Raw genomic sequence first — 18989 nt, 5'->3', positions numbered from 1 at the left:
ATTAAAACGATTATACAATCAAATAACATGTTATTTGTAATGGACTGCAAAACTAAGTTGTCATATCTGATATTTGAAAATTACTGGTCCGACTAATTCAGTTTAGAACCACATATTCCGTTCTATGAATTTTTGTCTTTATTTTTATTGTTTTGGCTTTTTAGTATCCTTGGGATTAGCATCTGATGTGAATTTCTGCATCATATTGTCTTCATGATATAATTCTTTTTTTGTTGTGCAGCATTTTTCTTCATCCTTTCTCTCTGATTTTGGATCTTCTTTTCCCCACAAGAGCAAGTAAAGGCCAACAATGACAACTATTGCTCCTATGATGCTGAAAATTGAAAAAAAAATGGTTGATTATTTAGAACATAAAGAATTCATTGTTTTCTACTTCCTCCATAACAATTTATTTGACATAGTTTGAGTCGTCAAGATAATGACATGAGTTAAGCTTAAATAAATTGGCAAGGATTTATATAACTGATCACAACTCATTTAGGACTAAAGTGTAGTTTGGTGTTATAGTTTGATTTGTCACAGAACTTGAGAAAGAAATGAAAGACTTTTAAAATTTGTCTCTTAAATATGTCATAATTGTGTCATTGTGTGAATATAAGTAAATAGTGTCAAATAAAGTGGAACAGAGGGAGTATGTCTTTGATGCATGAAGCTTCCACTATTAAAAAAAATAATTATATGTCAATCCCAACCAAATTGAGATCGGTAATAGAAATTCTCATTAATCGTGTCGCTTCATTCAAACTCATTTCTGACTAATTATACAAAATAGAAAGTAGCATGTAAAAATGAGTTTTTTTACCTGCCCATATATAGCTTTTCCCCAAACACAAAGTATGCTAGAAGTGCCACTAATATAGTTGATAGTGGATTGAACATAGTCACAAAAACAGGTCCCTTTTGCTCTGTGCACCACAATTGAATATAGCCCACCAAACCAGAAATAACTATACCCTGTTATAAATCCCCAAAAATAAAAAGTTAGTTAAAGCTTGTCACAATCAAATAAAATTTCGACGAGAGGGAGTTGCTCGGATGGTAAGCACCCCCTCACTTCCAACCCGAAGGTTGTGAGTTCGAGTCACCAAGGGAGCAAAAAGGGTGGGAGCTCCTAGGGAGGGTAAAAAAAAAAAAATCAAATAAAATTTCACTAGAGAGTTATATTACTCAAATTCTTTCAAAATATTGTCATATTTGTATCAAATCCTCCAAAATGTGTGTTATTTTTAGAGATTCATTATACATTCAGAAGCATTTTTGATAAATCCAAACAACATAACTATGAGTGATAATTGGACCCTTCTTACCCCATATATTGTAGACCAAAAATCAATGTTGAAACCAATAGTCCAAGCAGCTCTTTTATGTTGTACTATGACTGTGTAGAAAGCTGATTGTGCTGCTCCAACAAAACTCATCCATGTTGTCAGTGACAATTGTGCTGGATATCTTTTCAGTGTGTAAGCCTGTAAAATTTGAAGGATGCATAGACAGACTCAGAATTTGAACTTTATAAATTCTGAATATTATGATAATCATTTCAAATGCTAGTAAATACTTCGACAATTGGCGGAGGGGACTTCCCGGGTACAAATAATCCAGTTAAAGAGGTGTAGGTAGAGCGTTAGGCTAGTACAAGTAGAGTATAAAACTAGTATATAGTATTTAGTAAATTACATAATACAAACATACGATATAGAACAAACCTACTTGGTTCAGCTGAATCCGTAAATTGTCTTCCAGCTTCAAGAATGTGAGTCTGTCACGACCCAAAACTGGACCCGACGACATAGCCTAACTCTTGTCGAGCCAACCCTTTATAACCTCAACACAATCAAGAAACATAGACAAGAACTCCACTTTGGAGTTAGCGATTTTTTGATAGTGACAATAAAGCTTGCTTACTTAATAAAAATTTGACTGAAATCACATTATTATTATATATTAACTTAAGGTCATTCTATAAGAAAACATAAAGTTCAAATTGTAAATTCGTTTCTAGTAATGAAATGAGTCACAACTAGACGATCATAATAGGCACCTAATGGCCTCAACCTAACCCTTGACCCCTAACAAAAATCAAGAAATATAAACTTTAACACATAGAACAATTTATATAGTGCAAAACTAGTCTAAATATAGACAAGATTTTTTTTAAAATGACCTGCATGATGTACCATATGGCCCATGTAATGCAACTAGCAACAGTCAAAATTGAGCCCTTGACCCAATCTTCTTTGACAACATTGTTTCCTTGATGAATATATATGATAGGATGCCATAAATTCTTCAAAATTGCTCCTTTGTACAATGTCATAATCATAACTCCAGCCAAAGAAACAAGTGTTCCTATGATTTTTGCTATTCCTCTAGGATCTTCAACATTAACAATTTCCAACCTACAATATTAGAAAACTTTTAAAATTAGAGTTTAAGCTCTCACTACTTCACAAGAATTAATCTTGTGATATATGACTTAATTTGTATAATGTTTATAAATAATTATCCCATAATTAAAATGTATGCTTTTAGTCTATGTGTAGGAAATATGTTTTGTTTGAACTATATTACTGTCAAATAAAAAAACAAAAAAAAAACTATATATATATATAAGCTTAACAGAACACACGAGTAATTTTGTGATTGATTAGTTTAATAATTATAATAAATTTGTAAATGTCCTTAATCAAAGGATCAAATTAAATGTTTAATTAGTTATATATCACGAGGATTAAAATTAAAACTATTTAATACTAGTAACTAAGGGATAAAAATGCTATTACATTTGATTAATAAATTAATTACCTGAGGATTACTGCTAATACAAAGGTGAGTGCAGCAATAGTGTTGAGCATAGAAGCTATAAATGTTGGAGAAGTGAAAGTCAAGCTCACAAAGTACATGTTTAATGTTAAACTCACTCTGAAATAAATTAAGGACAAAAAAAGAAAGTTAGTATTATTTTTGCCTCAAATAATTAGTGATAACTAGTGATGTTTAATTGAGTTTAATTACCCCATTAGAGAAAGCACAAAGAACTCCAATAGCAAAGCCATAGTTAACTTTGGTCTCTTTTTTCTGCATAAAGAAACAAAAACATTTAAAAGAGAATTTAAAAAATTATTAAGGAAAAAAAACTTTTAAATACTCCCTCCGTTCCTATTTATATGTCACCATTTTTTATTTCACGTGCATTAAGAAATTAAGTGAGTTTACTAGTCTACCCTCATTTAATTTTCTTTGAAGTCAACTTTTCAATCAATGAATATGAATTAATTTATTTTGATTAATTAATTTGACCAATGAACATGAATTATTCACTTAGCTTTTCTATGTTGGTCAAATGTATATTTTAAAGGCAAATAACTTACAAGGGTAAATAGGAAGAATATTGTAATTTATGCATTGATTTTATGAAATGACAAATATTATGGACTCACTATTATCGTAAGGATGACATAGAAAAAGGAACGGACGGAGTAAATCATTCAACTGTCGATGTGTTGTATTAAATTTGTAACTTTTTCCATATTTAAGGATAATCTAGTTCAAATATCACATACTCTCTATCCCTAATTACTTGTCCAATTTTCCTTTTTTATTTGTCCTTCTTGATTTGTTCAATTTGACAAATCAAGAAACGACAAAAAATTTTTTACCTATTATACCTTCAATTAATTAATTTTGAAAAAAGGTAGAGCTTCTTGAAAATCTTAAAATTTTAATTCATCTACTTCATAATTAATAGGGGTAAAATGGTAAATTCACTATGTCAATCATTGTTTTCTTAATCGGTGTGTAAGTTTAAAAAGAGACAAGTAATTAAGGACAAAATAAATATTTGTCATATTACAGCGTAAATATATATTTCAGGTAATTGAAGGTTAAATGTACTTAGCCAACTATTTCAAGGACAAATTAAGAAACATAACTTATCAATAACTGAAGGATCAAAATTGCAACTATCCCTTTCATCCCATATATTTTAGTTTGACAATACAATGAAGTTTAAGAAGTAAATAATATTTTTTAAATTGTATTTGATCACAAGGTAAATATGTTTTTGACATAACAAAGTTCATCGGTAATGTAAAAAGTCCTTTACCCTATTAACATGTATAGCTAACATCTTTAATTTATAGGCAAACGATACGTAACATAACTTAAAATCTCATTGATAGTCAGATAAAAATGGTGAGTAATTCAAATAACAATTCTCTAATGATCTAATTAAAAGGTCTTCTCACTATTAGCATATATAAAACTAAAATTCTAAACTTATATCGATGGTTAATTATATATGATACGTACCTTTCGAGAAAATACGCGAACGGTAACATAACTAGACCTCCCACAATGTTTCGATAAGTTACGTAGACATGAGGGTTCATCCCATGGCTGAATGAAGCTTCAGTAATGAAATACAGAAAAGTGTAGCAAATTTGTACTAAAATCATAAGAAGAAGAGGTTTGAACTTCTCCATAGCCATATTTCTTTGCAAAAATGGCCCTTTTTCTTTTATAAAATGACCACTATTTACTACTAGCTAATATAGACAATTAATGTGGAATTAAGAATGGGGTTCGATTCCTTCAAATTCTTAAGAGATATGATCTTGTTCTTGATCAAACATATTCTTGTGGTGAAATAATTTTATACTTTTCCCACACAAAGATAGAATATGTTTCTTGTTTGTTATAAAGAAGAAAAAAATAAACTTTGAGTGAAGATTTAAAGAATGGACACAACTATTCTTGAATATTTATGACATATGGAATAAAATGGGAGTGTAAGATTGTATTATATACACACATTTTGACCTTCTTTCTTATTGGTAGTATTAGCATTATCTTTATAGTTTCTTCTTCTTCAATTTTGGTTATTATCTCTGTTTTTTATACTTTGATTATTGTATTATTTCATTGTCATACTTGTTACTAATTTTTTTTTATTTGTTGCGTAATCCTCTTCACTTTGCATTATTTTGTTGTTATTATTGCTTTTATATCTATATTTCCTTTTTTGATCGAGGATTTATCAGAAACAGTCGTTCTATCTCTATAAAATAAAAGTAAGATTTGTGTACACTTTACCGTTTTCAAAATCTATAGATTACACTAAGTATGTGTGTGTAATCTTTCTTTTTTTCTTTTTTTGGTTAAATGTGTGTGTAATCCAATATCACCAGAACATTAGTACATTTTTAGGCTCCACTAAAATAAATCAAAATAGATATGATGATGGAACCACATAAAAACTCTTTTGCGTATATAGAAAAGCATTAAAGTAATCATGGAATCAATGATTAATAGTTAGAAAAAGAAGGGGTAAACAAAAGCTTTTATAATTGTATAAACTTTTGAATTCCCTTGAAGTAAGTACTCCAATATCTATGTTTGGTGGGTATCTTACTATAAATATTTGTCTCGTATTATATGATCATTTATTAAATCATGATAAAATTAATTAATTTTTCTCATTTTACTCCTATAATTAATATAGCCCTTGAAAATTTAAATAAATTTTGAAGATTTAAAATTTCTTTTCTCAAGAATTCTGATTAATATGAACATAGGACAAAAGAGTAAAGTTGATTAATCTATTAATAATTTATTAATTATCGTATAAAATAAAAAAATATCCATCTAATATGAAATGGAGGGAGTATAAGTTTAAATCTCAAATGAGGCATTTCGGTTTTTTCCCTCTAATCTCTTAATTGTCAGAATTTCTAACTGGCGGCTATATGAAAATTTAATTTTGAAAAAAGAATATTTTCTTTATTTTAATTTATAATATTATTTGAATATGTACGAAATTTAAGAAGAAAATGAGGATATTTGGACATTGTTTTGTTAAGGTTTTGCCTTGATTTTCTTACCATAATTTTAAGATTTATTTTTTCCTTAAAGAAAAGACAAAAACATTACCATAAAATGTTTTTACTTTTACTTGAAAGGAAAATATAATATTTTTTCATATTTGGTTTATTCTCTCCTTTTTAGGACTCCTTTTCTAGTAGGAAAGGTTTTAGGACTCTATAAATATAGGTTTGTTTCTTCTAACACAAGAACAATAACATCCACAATGTAGTCGTTTAAGAGTCTTGTTTATGGGGAGATTTATTCTCTCTAAAGTTTCAATGTTTTTCTTTATATTAGTTTTGATATAATACTATTTTGATTTTTAGTATAAGTTTTTTGTTATCTGATTTATCAACTGTATGATTTGCAAATTGCAAGCTTTCGCATGACGCCCTAATCCCCCTTCACAACCCAACATGTTTTTGTGGTTTTATATACATCATAATACTTGTGTGATTATAATTTTTTTAGTTTAACTATATGATATTCGAGAATCATCGGTCAAACTTATTCATATTCGAGCTGCGCACTCTATACCTTTTGTCTCTAATTTTATTGTTTTGGTTTTTTAGTATCTTTGGAATTAGCATCTGATGTGAATTTCTGCATCATATTATCTTCATGATTTAGTTGAGATTTATTTAAAACATAGTATTTGATGTTTTGAAAGCTGAGTTGTATTTAGACTTTTTTATCGATCGGTTATTCCTATTCTTTCATATCTCTTTTTTCAATTTAGGTCTAGATTATACAAAACAAATTGGCATAATATATAAATATGTCATTTAACTTGGCCTTATTTCATATTTATGTCTTTCAATTTTGGGTGTGCACAAATAAACACTTAAACTTGCATACAGTTGAACAAGTGGATATATGAGTCCTACGTGGCATAATATATGTAGGACATCACATATGAAAAAATTATCATGTAGGACATATGTGTCTATTCGCTTAATTTTATACAAGTTTAAGTGTCTATTTGTGCATACCCAAAATTGGGGGTATAAATGTGAATTGAGGTCAAGTTAAAGGGCATATTTATGTATTATACCAAACAAATTTAAAGCTCCTTTAGTGAAACTCTAAAAGCTTCGTATACCTGTTTTTTCCAATTTCAAAATCTTTATTTCAAGGTTGGAGTTGAAATAATAAGTCAATTTAATAAACAAATAATTATTTGAAATGATCTCCAAATATCATTTTAAAATTTTTGAACCAAAATCTATGGCGGAATGGGGCCTAATATTATTGTACAAAATAAAAATAAAAAGTATTAAAAATTCTCTATATTTCTTGCCGGTATATAAAGGTGACGTTTCCACAATTTCTAATTTTTAAAAAAATATATACTACTATCTATAAACAAATAAAAATATAAATATCTACCAAGTGTTACGAAGAAATGTGAATTTAATATATTTGATTTAAATTTTAAATCTGTCTCTCTTCACCTTACCCTCACAATCTTACTTCCTCTAATATTGTAGATCTTCAATATAGTCACAAAAACAGGTCCTTTTTGCTATGTGTACCATAATTTTATTTGTACAAACAAATAAAATTCACTAGAAAACTACGTTTCTCATTCAAGAAATATTATCGTATTTGTATTGAATGTTCCAAAAAATGTACTATCCTTTTAGAAATCTAGCATTTATTGAGCGACATTTTTTACGAATCCGAACAACATAATTAGAGAAATTAATTGGAGAACCTTCTTACCCCATACATTATTGACCAAAAATCAATGTTGAAACCAATTCATGTTGTCAGTGACAAGTGTGCTGGATATCTTTTGTATCCATTACTAAAAAGACGTTACATATATCATGTGGATTAAAACTAAGTACAGACTTTAATAATTGATGGTTAATTAGATGTGTTATACATCACGAGGATTAAAATCAGAATTTATTAGTAGTAACTAATTAATTAAAAGTGCTACTAATCCTTTAATTAAATTATTTACCTGAGGATTACTGCCCATACAAAGGTTAGTGGAGCAATAGTGCTCATATATTAGATTTTGGATTTTTAAGAGATACGATTTTTTTTTATGAGCTATCCTTGGGTGCGCACAGGGTAAAACTCTGCTCGCCTATGCAATATCTTGCAAATTACATAGGAGAGATAATCCGCACTAGGCAAGTTCGGTGCCACGAGCTTGACCCAGAAGGTAAACTCCTTATTTTCGCTGGCAAGTGATTTCAAACTTGAGACCTCCATCATGATAGTCCCAAGCCTAAACCATTTAGCCACCCCGAAGGGTTTACGAGATAGGATCTTGTTCTTGATCAAACATACTCTTATGGTTAAAATAATTTTATACTTGTCCCACATGAAGATGGAATATGTTTCTTCTTTGTTTAAAAAGAAGAAAATATAAACTTTGAGTGAAGATTTAAAGAATGGACACAATTATTCTTGAATATTTAATGACAAATGGAATAAAATGGAAGTGTAAGATTGTACCAGATACACACAATTTAACCTTCTTTCTTATCGGTAGTATTAGCATTATCTTTATAGTTTCTTCTTCTTCAATTTTGGTAATTATATATATTTTTTGTACTTTGATTATAGTATTATTTCTTTGTCATTACTAATCTTTTTTTTATTTCTTATGTAATGCTCTTCATTTCGTATTATTTTATTGTTGTTACTACTCTCATATCTACATTCCCTTTTCAAACTATTTAAAATTGTTTTTTTAAATCGAGGATTTACCAGAAACAATTGTTTTATATATATAAGATAAAAATAAGGTTGGTATACATTTTACTCTTCTCAAAACCCATTGAGATTACACTAAATATATGTGTGTGTAATCCAATATCACCAGAACATTAAGAACTTTAAACAAGAGAAACAACACCAAGTGGATTAGTACATTTTCAGGCTCCACTAAAATAATTTAAAATAGATATGATGATGGAACCACATAAAAGCTCTTTTGCATATAGTTTATAATAAAAGTATTAAAGTAAACAAATCATGGAATCAATGATTAATAGTTAGTGTTTATACAAGTATATATAGAAAAGGAATAATATTACACCATATTAAAGTGTCATTGTTTTAACTCAACAACAAGCAGATGATATCACATGATATTAAAAGTATTTTTGAACTATTTTAGCTTACTTAACTTTATAAAGATTCATTCATGTACGTACATGCAAACCAATCATGTTTCCAATATGAGCATAAACTTGAAGTTTACATGGGTAATTATCACTCGAGGTTATGGTATCAAGTCAAAATTTGACAAATAAAAAGGGACGGAAGGAGTATATGCTAAACTTGATCCATGGACATTATGAAAGCACATATTCTCTAAACATTTTTTAGAATGCATTAATGACAGTAACTGCAACATGATTAGTTAAAGCTGAAATTTTGTATAGTTGACTCTTAATGTGAGCACTAATAAAAAAAAAAAGCATATGTTGCTGACTTGCTGTTGCCAGCAATTAAAAAATATCATAAATGCTGATTCTTTAAATTTATTTATTTTTAAATAATGTCCACAAAGCTAAATATACTGTGAAACACAGAATTTTTTATGATAAGGTGAAGTTGAGATAGTAACAATGGCTATATCATATCAACTTCGAAGAATTGATGCTACCACTAGCGGATGTGGTGAAATAGATACAATTTTTCCACGTTTAATCAAAAGTTTAAATTTGAAAAGATTTGTAATAGGGAATGGCTGCTTTAATGAGTCTCGCGCAACACGAATTTGAATTAAGACGAAATTGGTGAATACCAAATACCAGATTATAATACCTTTTTAAAAAAAAAACAAAGAATTGATGCTAAAAATCTAAGAATTTAGAAATTTGCATCTGTGGTGGAAAAAGAATGATGGCCGTGTTAGAATTAGATGCAAAGGAGAGCATTTTCTAAATTTTGCTATAATAACAGCAATTTTTTGTGTTACATTTTTTCCTAATTTAGTAGGGAAACCGTAGCCAGCCAATTTTTGTTTCTCTTTTCTTCATATCTAACACTTTTAACTTAACAAGTGATTAGATAGATACTTAACTTGACTGAAACATACTTTGATACAGAAAATATAACTTCTTCCGTTTCAAAAAGAATGACTACTTTTCTTTTTAGTCCGTTCAAAAAGAATGAATCATTTTTTTTATAACACTTTAATTTCAACTTTTCACAAGGTACATTTAAAATCACAAGATTAATAAACATTTTGATATATTTGACATAACTTTAATTTAAGATTACAAGATAGAAAAGTTCTCTTTTTCTTCAATCATACCAGATCAAACTCAATCAAACAAAGAGAGTAACTAATTACACACACTTCAACTATTATATTGTCACAAAAATCTTGTTGACTCTTAGCTCTTACTAAGACAAATATTAAATACTTTCAACCTACCAAAATTTAGATAGATGAACAAAAAAATCATACCTACCATTTCATCTATGTTTAAATTGGAACTTTCTTGAACCAGCGAAAACAATTTCTCTATATTTACAAGGTAGAGGGGTAAGGTTGCATACACATCACCTTCCCCAGACTCCACTTATAAGTATAAGTGGTACGTTGATGTCGTTAAAATTGAACTCTAAACATCCTATTACATCCATCTCAATATCTTATATGGAAGATGTCTAACGCATCACAATGTTAATGGCTCAGCTTGAGCGGGATTCATTTAAACGGTAACAACAAACAACGGAGTAGACTATAACAACAAAGATACTGTGTAATGTCTTGAAGTTCCACTCCCTTGCACAGTAACTATTTTTTCGATTATACGGAGTTGAAAAGTGGCTATTTGTGAATTATATTCTTTTCCTGTCAAATTTATGTGTCTTCCAAAATAAAGCAAATGCAGCAAATTTATAAGAGCACCATTAGAAAGATTGAACATGAGACCCAATAAAAGCTAACAAATTAAATTACTAGGAATTGTCAACTTCAGATTCTTTTTTTGGGGACTAATATATAAATCAAAAAAAAATTCCAAGTGATAATTTATCAGCAACAGAAAAAACAATCAAACAAAAACGAAGCTACAAAGTTGGGGAATTTAACCGAAGTAAAATTGCAAAATACAAAGCTTACAAGAAACTCTTCAAAGGGGTATGGCATGCTGCAAATCGATCACAGCAAAATTGAAACATCTCTCAACGTCTCATATCCCTTAACCTGTTTTCGTCTTGGGAGCCTTCTTCTTTGGGAGGGAGGATCTCTTGGGCATAGAGCTCGTCATGCCAATAAAAAAGAACAGTGCGCCGAGGAGTGCCAAGCTCTGTCAGAAAAGAATAGCGTAAAATACACAACTAAATAAAAACTTGCAAAGTTTCGATCTAGATATAGCAATTTGGTAATAATGGATGCAAGAAATGATAATTTAAAGAGATATATGTTGAGTTACCTGAGTAAACTTGACAAAAAGTTGAGCAAACTCTTTCTTGTCAACATCGTAGTTGTAGAAGTCATATAAGACGGGAGTAGCAATGGCTTGATGCAGAACCTTCATTCAGGAAAAGCAGGATGAAGATGTGGTCAGCAGGATGAAGCAAACAAATTCAAACAATTCACTTGTTTTAAACTATGTTGCTCAGACTCTTTAAAAGTGTCACTGAGTGCGCTTCAAATCCTCCAAAAGTAGTGTGGTAACACTTTTGAAGAGTCCAAGCAACACATATTTTAAAGCAGTTTCATAAATTTGTTTGAGCAAATAGTAGATACACACCAGGATTATAGCTCCAAGAGAGCTACCAAAGACAAAGAGAAGGCTTCCAAGACTCTTCATGATCAAGGCCCCCAAAATTAGATGTTTCATCTGTGAGTGATATCTTGAGTCATTAGACCAATTGGACAATTGCTAAAACCAAATTCAAATAACCAAAAGCAAAATAGTTATTACCTCTACATGTGGTACTTCAAATCCAGTGTGTGTTGCGACATGCTTAGACAAAACATCAAACTTAGGTTTTAGTGCTTTTGCTGCTGAACCACCATCAACCCCAAAGTCGTTGAACCTATAAACAACAACAAAATAAATAAAGATTTAAAGAACTTCAAGGTGTTGTTCTTTTATGATCTCTTAACATCTCTTTTTGATATCCTCAAATGTCTTGAAACACAAATACGAAATGAAAAGAAACAAGTAAATATACACAAGTTTGAAGTACATATGCTAACTGATAGACTACATTTCCAGTATCTCTCTATAAATAAGCCTACAGCTTTGCTATTTTGAAAGGCACTAAACTTATCAATTTCCTGAAAGCATATGAGTTCCATAGTGAAGGGGTAGCATAACTGAGCCTGATTTTCCTCATCAGCTATAGATATCTCTACAACATTTGTGTTATTATTTTCTCCTCTTAAACAATTATTCTGCAGAAAGGATGTGAATGCTACTTGCTGGCAACTATAACAGATTGTAGCATTGCACCGTTATATTCCGTACCTTAAAACTTATTCCCCTCAAACTAACAACTTCTAAATGGACAATTTTCAGGAATAAAAGAACATAGAGAAGTCAATAAACAGAAAAGACTTCCATATCTGATCCATTTCAATTAAACAAATAAGCTTGCGTTGAGTTTTTATAAGATATCGGATGTAATTGTGTATGTTTAGCATGGAAAGACTTACAGCAGTTCAGCTCAAGAACGGCATTATCACATAAAACCAGAAACAGGCAAGGTTCAACTGCTAACTTCGAGAGTGTTATGTGTTTTTTTTCTTTATTTTATGGCTAGGAGTAATATCACCACATAAAAAATAAAGTATGTTATAGTCACTTAGAATGAAAAAACAATTTAGTAGAAGCAATTTCAAACTAAAGTGATAACACAATCAGTAAGTGCACCAAAATTGGAATAGATAGCAGGTACATAAACATTCAGATCAGTATTACTATAAGCAATATAGCAGCAAACCTAGCGCTTCGAGTAGATCAATGCATAGAGAGGGACAAACAAACACATTCATTCAACCAAACAGTACTTAACTTTACTACCAAAGAAAAGAACAAGTACAAGCTAAAAGAATTAAACAATTAGTTGATCAAAATCAATATATTAAAATTCTTGAACTTCAGGCCAATTCCAGTCCACTAGTAATTCATCTAAATCCCACTTGGTCCAACTCCTAAGTTACTAGTTCAAACAAAGGAGAAACCCCTAACAATCTCTAATCACACAATAGCTACACAGTAAACCACACATAGTGTAATGACCTCAATGCAACTCAAATAATACTACACAGAGTTGTATGAACGTTGAAACTGCAAAAGAAAAGACAGAAACAGAGTGTTTGCAACTCGAATTAAATAATTAGCTAATCAAAAGCCGCGCAATGAAATTCTAAAACACTTTTAAGTTCTGAATCTGATCCACTAGTTCATTCAAGTCTCACTAAATCCAATCAACCTCTTCAGATACTGATCTGAACCAATGAGAAAACCATAGCTTCCTTTAAGAACACAATAAAATGAAACATAACAATGAAGAACTCATGCAACTTTAAAATACTATACAAAGTTGTGTAAACACTGAAACTTCATAAGGAAGCCACAGAAACAAAGTGTGAGCTACTAGAATTACATAACTAGCTGACAAAAAGCCACATGATAAAATTCTAAAACATAAGTTCCAAAACCAGTCTACTAGTTCATCGGTCCAAATCCCACCAGATCCAATCCAACTCCTCAGATACTGATTCAAATCAAGAAGAAGCCTTAGCTTCCTCTGAAGCACACAAAAAACTTACAACAAACCAAATCAGAGCAATAAAGAATTCAATGCAACTTTCCGAAAACAGTCTCTCTGCCTCCACGAGGTGGGGTAAGGTCTGCTACACTCTACTCCCCCAAACCCCACTTGTGGGATTTCACCGGGTATGTTGTTGTTGATGAAAAAAAACTCAATGCAACTCAAATAATACTACTAAAAATGCACATTCAATTACATGGTACTTAACTTTACTATCAACATAAAGTAAAAGTATTAGCTAACAGAATTGAACTGGTCAAAAGACATATAATCAATTTTTTGAACTTCAGCTCCAATTCTAGTCAACTAGTTCATCCAAATACCTCTAGATCCATTCCAACTCCGCAGATACTGATTTGAACAAAGCAGAAAACACTAGTTTCCATCAAAGCACACAATAAACCACACCGCAAACCATAACATCACTATAATGAACTCAATGCAACTTAACATTCTATGCAGACAGAAACAGAGTAGAATTGAACAATTAGCTTATCAAAAGCAACATGATCAAATTCTAAAACTTCAGATCCAAATCCATTCTACTAGTTCATCCAAATCCAACTAGATCCATATCTGGCTTTGTTTACAGAGCACAACAAACCATACAGCAAACCAAATCATGGCAATAGACAGCTCAATGCAACTCAAATAACAGTACATAAACTTGTACAAACAGTAAAACTCCATAAAAACACAGAAACAACGTTAAAACATACTAGAATTAAACAATTAGCTTATCAAAAGCCACAATGATCAAATTGTAACACTTCAACTCCAAATCCAACTAGATCCAAACCTAACTTTGTTTAAATCACACAATAAACCATACAGAAAACCAAAGCATAGCCATGAAGAACTCAATGCAGCTCAAATAATACTACACATACATTCAAACTGCATAAAAAACATACAAAATAGAGTAGATCTGAACAAGCTACTGATAAGTTTCTTACTCTTGATAAGCAGATAGAACGAAGACTGATACAAAGAGAAACCTCCCTAAGAATGATAACAAACCCATTACTGTAAACTCAATGCTTTCTCTCTCTAGAAAACAGCAAGAGAGTCAAAATAGAGAGAGAAACAGAGGAAGACTTCTATTGCATTAACAGTTCGAATTATTTATATATAGGGTGATAGAACAGTACAGGTTCATTTTTTATTTTTTTAAAAAAAGAGAAATTTAATTTTTTTGTATTTTCCCTCCAATGCCGCGCTTATAAATATTTGAAGTTTTATTTTAGCAAACTCTCGCGAGTAGAATAGAAGTATATACTCGCTTTATGAGTATCCTGATGAAGGGAACACGTTTCAAGGACCAATACAATTTGGTCAAGTGACGTATGATTTAGTGACGTGGCGGATGAATGAGCGAGTATGCAACAACTAAAAGTGCAGCGATTGGTGAGTACTTTTTTAACTTTTCTCTGAGAAAAAAGTATTTTGCTCTTATTGGAGAAAAAGAAAAGAGCAAAAAAAAAAAAATGCTTTTGTTTAAAATGAGAAGGCCCATTTATTTGTACTTTTTTTCATAATGATTTTTTAATAATTTGAAAATCATTCAATTTTAAAATTTTAAAAATAATTTATTATTTATTTTTCAACTTATTTAAGTATATTCGAACATGAACATTATTTCAAGTATTCTTTGCAAGAAGTACTACGAAATGCAACTTCAATTCTATAAATTTTAAATAAAAAAATTAAAAACTCATGATCAAATGTGTACTCAGTATCAATAAATCAGATTGGTGATGGAAGAAGGAACGATATACATTATTAATGATCTTGAGTAGGCTCCCGCTCTATCCAACAAACTTTCATAATTAAAAACGATAACTATATAGATAAATCATAGTATAAAAAAAATGTGAACTATCAATCGAGCGTTATTTCCAACTAAATGAATTCTACACGACCTACAAATATGGAATTTTTTTTTAACCTTTAGCTAAAGATTTTGAGTTTGAATTATAAAAATCTTAAAATATTATTTCCATAAATGAATTCTACGTGATCTCAGTCTAGATTAGTTTGAAAAATCTCTAGTACCAAAGTTCAAATAGTTAATTAAAAATAATAAAATAAAATAAAATAGAAAGAAAGAAGTATTTTTTGCTACTACATGCCAATAGAATTGATGTGTTTGTTTTTTCCATTGGTTTTTCTATGGTCAAACAATTAGAAACGTGAGAATTCAATTACGTGATGGAGATGATTTGAAAACTCACTGAGAATTTTAGTCCAAAGTATGTTTACATTTTAGAATTACTAAATTACTTTTTCAAGTTGGACATAGAGTAATTTATATTAATGATCATTTAATAGGTTGTATAATTGAATAATGTTGAATATGGTAGCAACATATGAAAGGGATAAATTATGTTAGGTTTGCATTATTTCATATTTAATAATTGATTTGATATATTAAAAATAATATGTATTGCATGATTTTTTTAAAAATATTCTTCTTTTACAAAAATATCATTCACATTCTTTAGCTTTGTATACTTTCAGAAATACATGGAGCTTCAACTAAATTCAGATCGCTCACTACGGGGCGCTTTCGAGATTGGCGCTTCCTATAAGAATTTTTTCGTACATAGGCTCTAATCAGAGACATCTGGTTAAAGGTCAAATAGTCTAACAATTGCACCACAAGTCCACAACCCATGTTGTAACCTTCTAATTGTTAATATCATAATTTTCTGTATATTAATTATACATACAAATATAGAATAATCAAATAGGGTGTACAATTAATACTTACATTAGTTATACATAGATTAAAAAATGTATTAAAGAGGAAATAGTAATACAAATTTAATACATGCATTATTTTCTAATATCTTCTACCAACCGTACTCTTGATTATTCTGTTTTCACTTGTAAATATCATTGCAACTTGTAAATTATATATTTAAGAAACATGACATGCAATAGCCTGTTTGAATTGATTTATTTTATGTAGTTTTATAGTTTTTGAATAAAATAATTTAAATACTTATTTTTAAGTTAAATAATTAAAATATTGAAAAAAAATAGTTAAGTCTACCCAAACAGACTCTAAATCACGTTCGCTAAACTTGTTCATAAACCGAATTCATCCGATGCGTTTTATCAATAGCATTTCAGATACTAATGAATGTGCATGCAGGGTTGGTAAATTAACAGATGTATTAATTTATTTATTGTTTCAGTAATTTCTATTACTTTAATAAAAAATTATATTTCCCTATAATGTGCTATCAATTTACTAATGTAAATAATTATTACCTCTATTATTTGATAATAAAAAATTAGAAATTGGCATTCAATATACAGACTTTTTTAATATCAATTGAACTTATTATTTTTTGAAGAAAAGTTTTTAAGTGGGTGCTAGAAAATTCGTATTCATTTCTAGAAATGACTTTTTGAAATAAATTGTTTTCACTAAACAATTTATTCAAAGAGGGGCTAAAAACTTGGAACAACCACCTAGCTTGACCTCTTTGATATATTTATTAGAGTTTTTCTAAAAAGAATCATAAAAGCATCTATTATATAGATAAATTAACTAATTAAACTATATATGTTATTTTTGCATTATCTCTTATTCAATCATTGATTTAATGTATTAAAAATAACATGTATTGCATAATCTTTTTTGTTATATTTTTCTTTTACAAAAATGGCATTCACATTCTTTAGCTTTGTATACTTTCAGGAATACATGGAGCTTCGACTAAATTTAGATAGCTCACTACAGGTCCCTTTCAAGATTGACGCTCCCTATAAGATTTTTTTTGTATCTAGAATCCTACCTGAGACCTCTAGTCAAGGGTGAAATAATCCAACAATTGCATCACAAGTCCACAACCCATGTTGTAACCTTCTAATTGTTAATATCATGATTTTCATATATTAATTATATACATAAATTACTATCAAATAGAGTGTACAATTAATACTTACATTAGTTATACATAGATTGAAAAAATGTATTCAAGAGTAAAATAGTAATACAAATTTAATACATGCATTATTTTCTAATATCTTCTACCAAACGTACTCTTGATTATTCCGTTTTCACTTGTAAATCTCATTGCAACTTGTGAATTATATTTCAGAAACATAACATGCAAGAGCCTGTTTAAATTGATTTTTTAGATATTTTAAGCAGTTTTATAGTTTTTTAATAAAATAATTTAAATACTTATTTTTAAGTTAAATAATTGAAAAATCAAAAAAATTGAAAAGAAAAAAAGAAGAAGTTAAGTCTACCCGAATAGGCTCTAAATCGTGTTCGCTAAACTTGTTCTTAAATCGCATACATCAAATGCGTTTTATCAATTGTTTTTGAGATACTAATGAATGTGTATGTAGGGTTGGTAAATTTAACCGTTGTATTATTTTATTTATTGTTTGAGTAATTTCTATTACTTTAATAAAAAAAAATATTTTCCTTGTGCTATCAATTTTGCTAATGTAAATAATTATTACCTCTATTACTTGATAAATAAAAATAATTTGGCATCAATATACAGACTTTTTTTAATATCAATTTAACTTTATTTTTTAAAGAAAAGTCTTTAAGTGGGTGCTAACTGCTAGGTACTTTCACACTTTAGAAAATTTGTATTCATTTCTAGAAATGACTTTTTGAACTAAAATTCTTTTCACCAAACAATTTATTCAAACAGAGACTAAAAACTTGGAACAGCCACCTAGCTTGACTTTTTGATAAATTTATTAGAGTTTTTCTAAAAAAATCATAAAGCATTTATTATATAGATAAATTAACTAATTAAACTACGTATGTTTGATAGGAAGACTTATATGTGTTTAGGTATTTAATTCAAATATAAGTTAATTCAAATATTAAATATAATATATCAATAAATTTAAAGAATTATCGATGTATTGCACCTTCAATTTACTATATCAAATTAAGAACATCTCTAAAGACATCCACGACACAATCTGTTGGGATATATTTTTAAAATTGAAGTTCATTAATCTTGGCACGTTCGAATAATATCATGATTTGGCATATTTCAATTTTACAGAGGATAACGTCAAATAGAGTGTACAATTAATACTTGCACTAGTTAATAATAGGTTGAAGAAGTGTAAATAGGTATACAAATTATATTATATAAAAATTATATTATACAAAAGTTATACAAAGTATGTTATATAAATGTGTGAATTATACAAAACTAAAAAGGTGAGCCGCATAATTATAACTAAAAGTAGGTCGCAAATTGTAATTAAGACAAACTATAGCTATGTTAAGTAACTAACTAGTTAAATACTTATTTTTAAGTTAAATAATAAAAATAAAA

The 18989-nt window shown here is 29.2% G+C and overlaps 2 protein-coding genes across 2 annotated transcripts; both read right to left on the bottom strand.

Annotated features, from left to right (window-relative positions):
* LOC102588716 (WAT1-related protein At1g44800-like) lies at nucleotides 1–4645 on the bottom strand. The gene is made up of 7 exons (XM_006356045.2): nucleotides 4333–4645; nucleotides 3037–3099; nucleotides 2827–2943; nucleotides 2186–2420; nucleotides 1329–1487; nucleotides 824–975; nucleotides 1–334 (listed from the first exon to the last, which is right to left on the bottom strand). Exons 1-7 carry the CDS (start codon nucleotides 4509–4511, stop codon nucleotides 145–147), a joined length of 1095 nt encoding a protein of 364 aa, XP_006356107.1. The 5' UTR covers nucleotides 4512–4645; the 3' UTR covers nucleotides 1–144.
* A 6160-nt stretch (nucleotides 4646–10805) lies between these two features.
* Nucleotides 10806–14771, bottom strand: LOC102599623 (uncharacterized). The gene is made up of 5 exons (XM_006355999.2): nucleotides 14613–14771; nucleotides 11799–11913; nucleotides 11625–11714; nucleotides 11304–11402; nucleotides 10806–11177 (listed from the first exon to the last, which is right to left on the bottom strand). Exons 1-5 carry the CDS (start codon nucleotides 14678–14680, stop codon nucleotides 11070–11072), a joined length of 480 nt encoding a protein of 159 aa, XP_006356061.1. The 5' UTR covers nucleotides 14681–14771; the 3' UTR covers nucleotides 10806–11069.
* Nucleotides 14772–18989: the final 4218 nt, after the last annotated feature.

Source organism: Solanum tuberosum, unplaced genomic scaffold (assembly GCF_000226075.1).
Source record: "Solanum tuberosum cultivar DM 1-3 516 R44 unplaced genomic scaffold, SolTub_3.0 scf00214, whole genome shotgun sequence".
In the NCBI taxonomy this organism is placed as follows: Eukaryota; Viridiplantae; Streptophyta; class Magnoliopsida; order Solanales; family Solanaceae; genus Solanum; species Solanum tuberosum.
The sequence above is the reverse complement of the archived record's forward strand: the minus strand, read 5'-3'. Positions and strand labels throughout refer to the sequence as shown.

Coding starts and splice junctions, on each gene's coding strand:
- LOC102588716 (XM_006356045.2), bottom strand. CDS start 4,511: ATGGCTATGGAGAAGTTCAAACCTCTTCTTCTTATGATTTTAGTACAA. Junction 2,421..2,826: donor GTATTAGCAGTAATCCTCAG/GTAATTAATTTA, acceptor CTAATATTGTAG/GTTGGAAATTGTTAATGTTG. Junction 976..1,328: donor TTTGGTCTACAATATATGGG/GTAAGAAGGGTC, acceptor GATTTATAACAG/GGTATAGTTATTTCTGGTTT.
- LOC102599623 (XM_006355999.2), bottom strand. CDS start 14,680: ATGGGTTTGTTATCATTCTTAGGGAGGTTTCTCTTTGTATCAGTCTTC. Junction 11,715..11,798: donor TTGAAGTACCACATGTAGAG/GTAATAACTATT, acceptor TATCACTCACAG/ATGAAACATCTAATTTTGGG. Junction 11,403..11,624: donor CTCTTGGAGCTATAATCCTG/GTGTGTATCTAC, acceptor TCCTGAATGAAG/GTTCTGCATCAAGCCATTGC.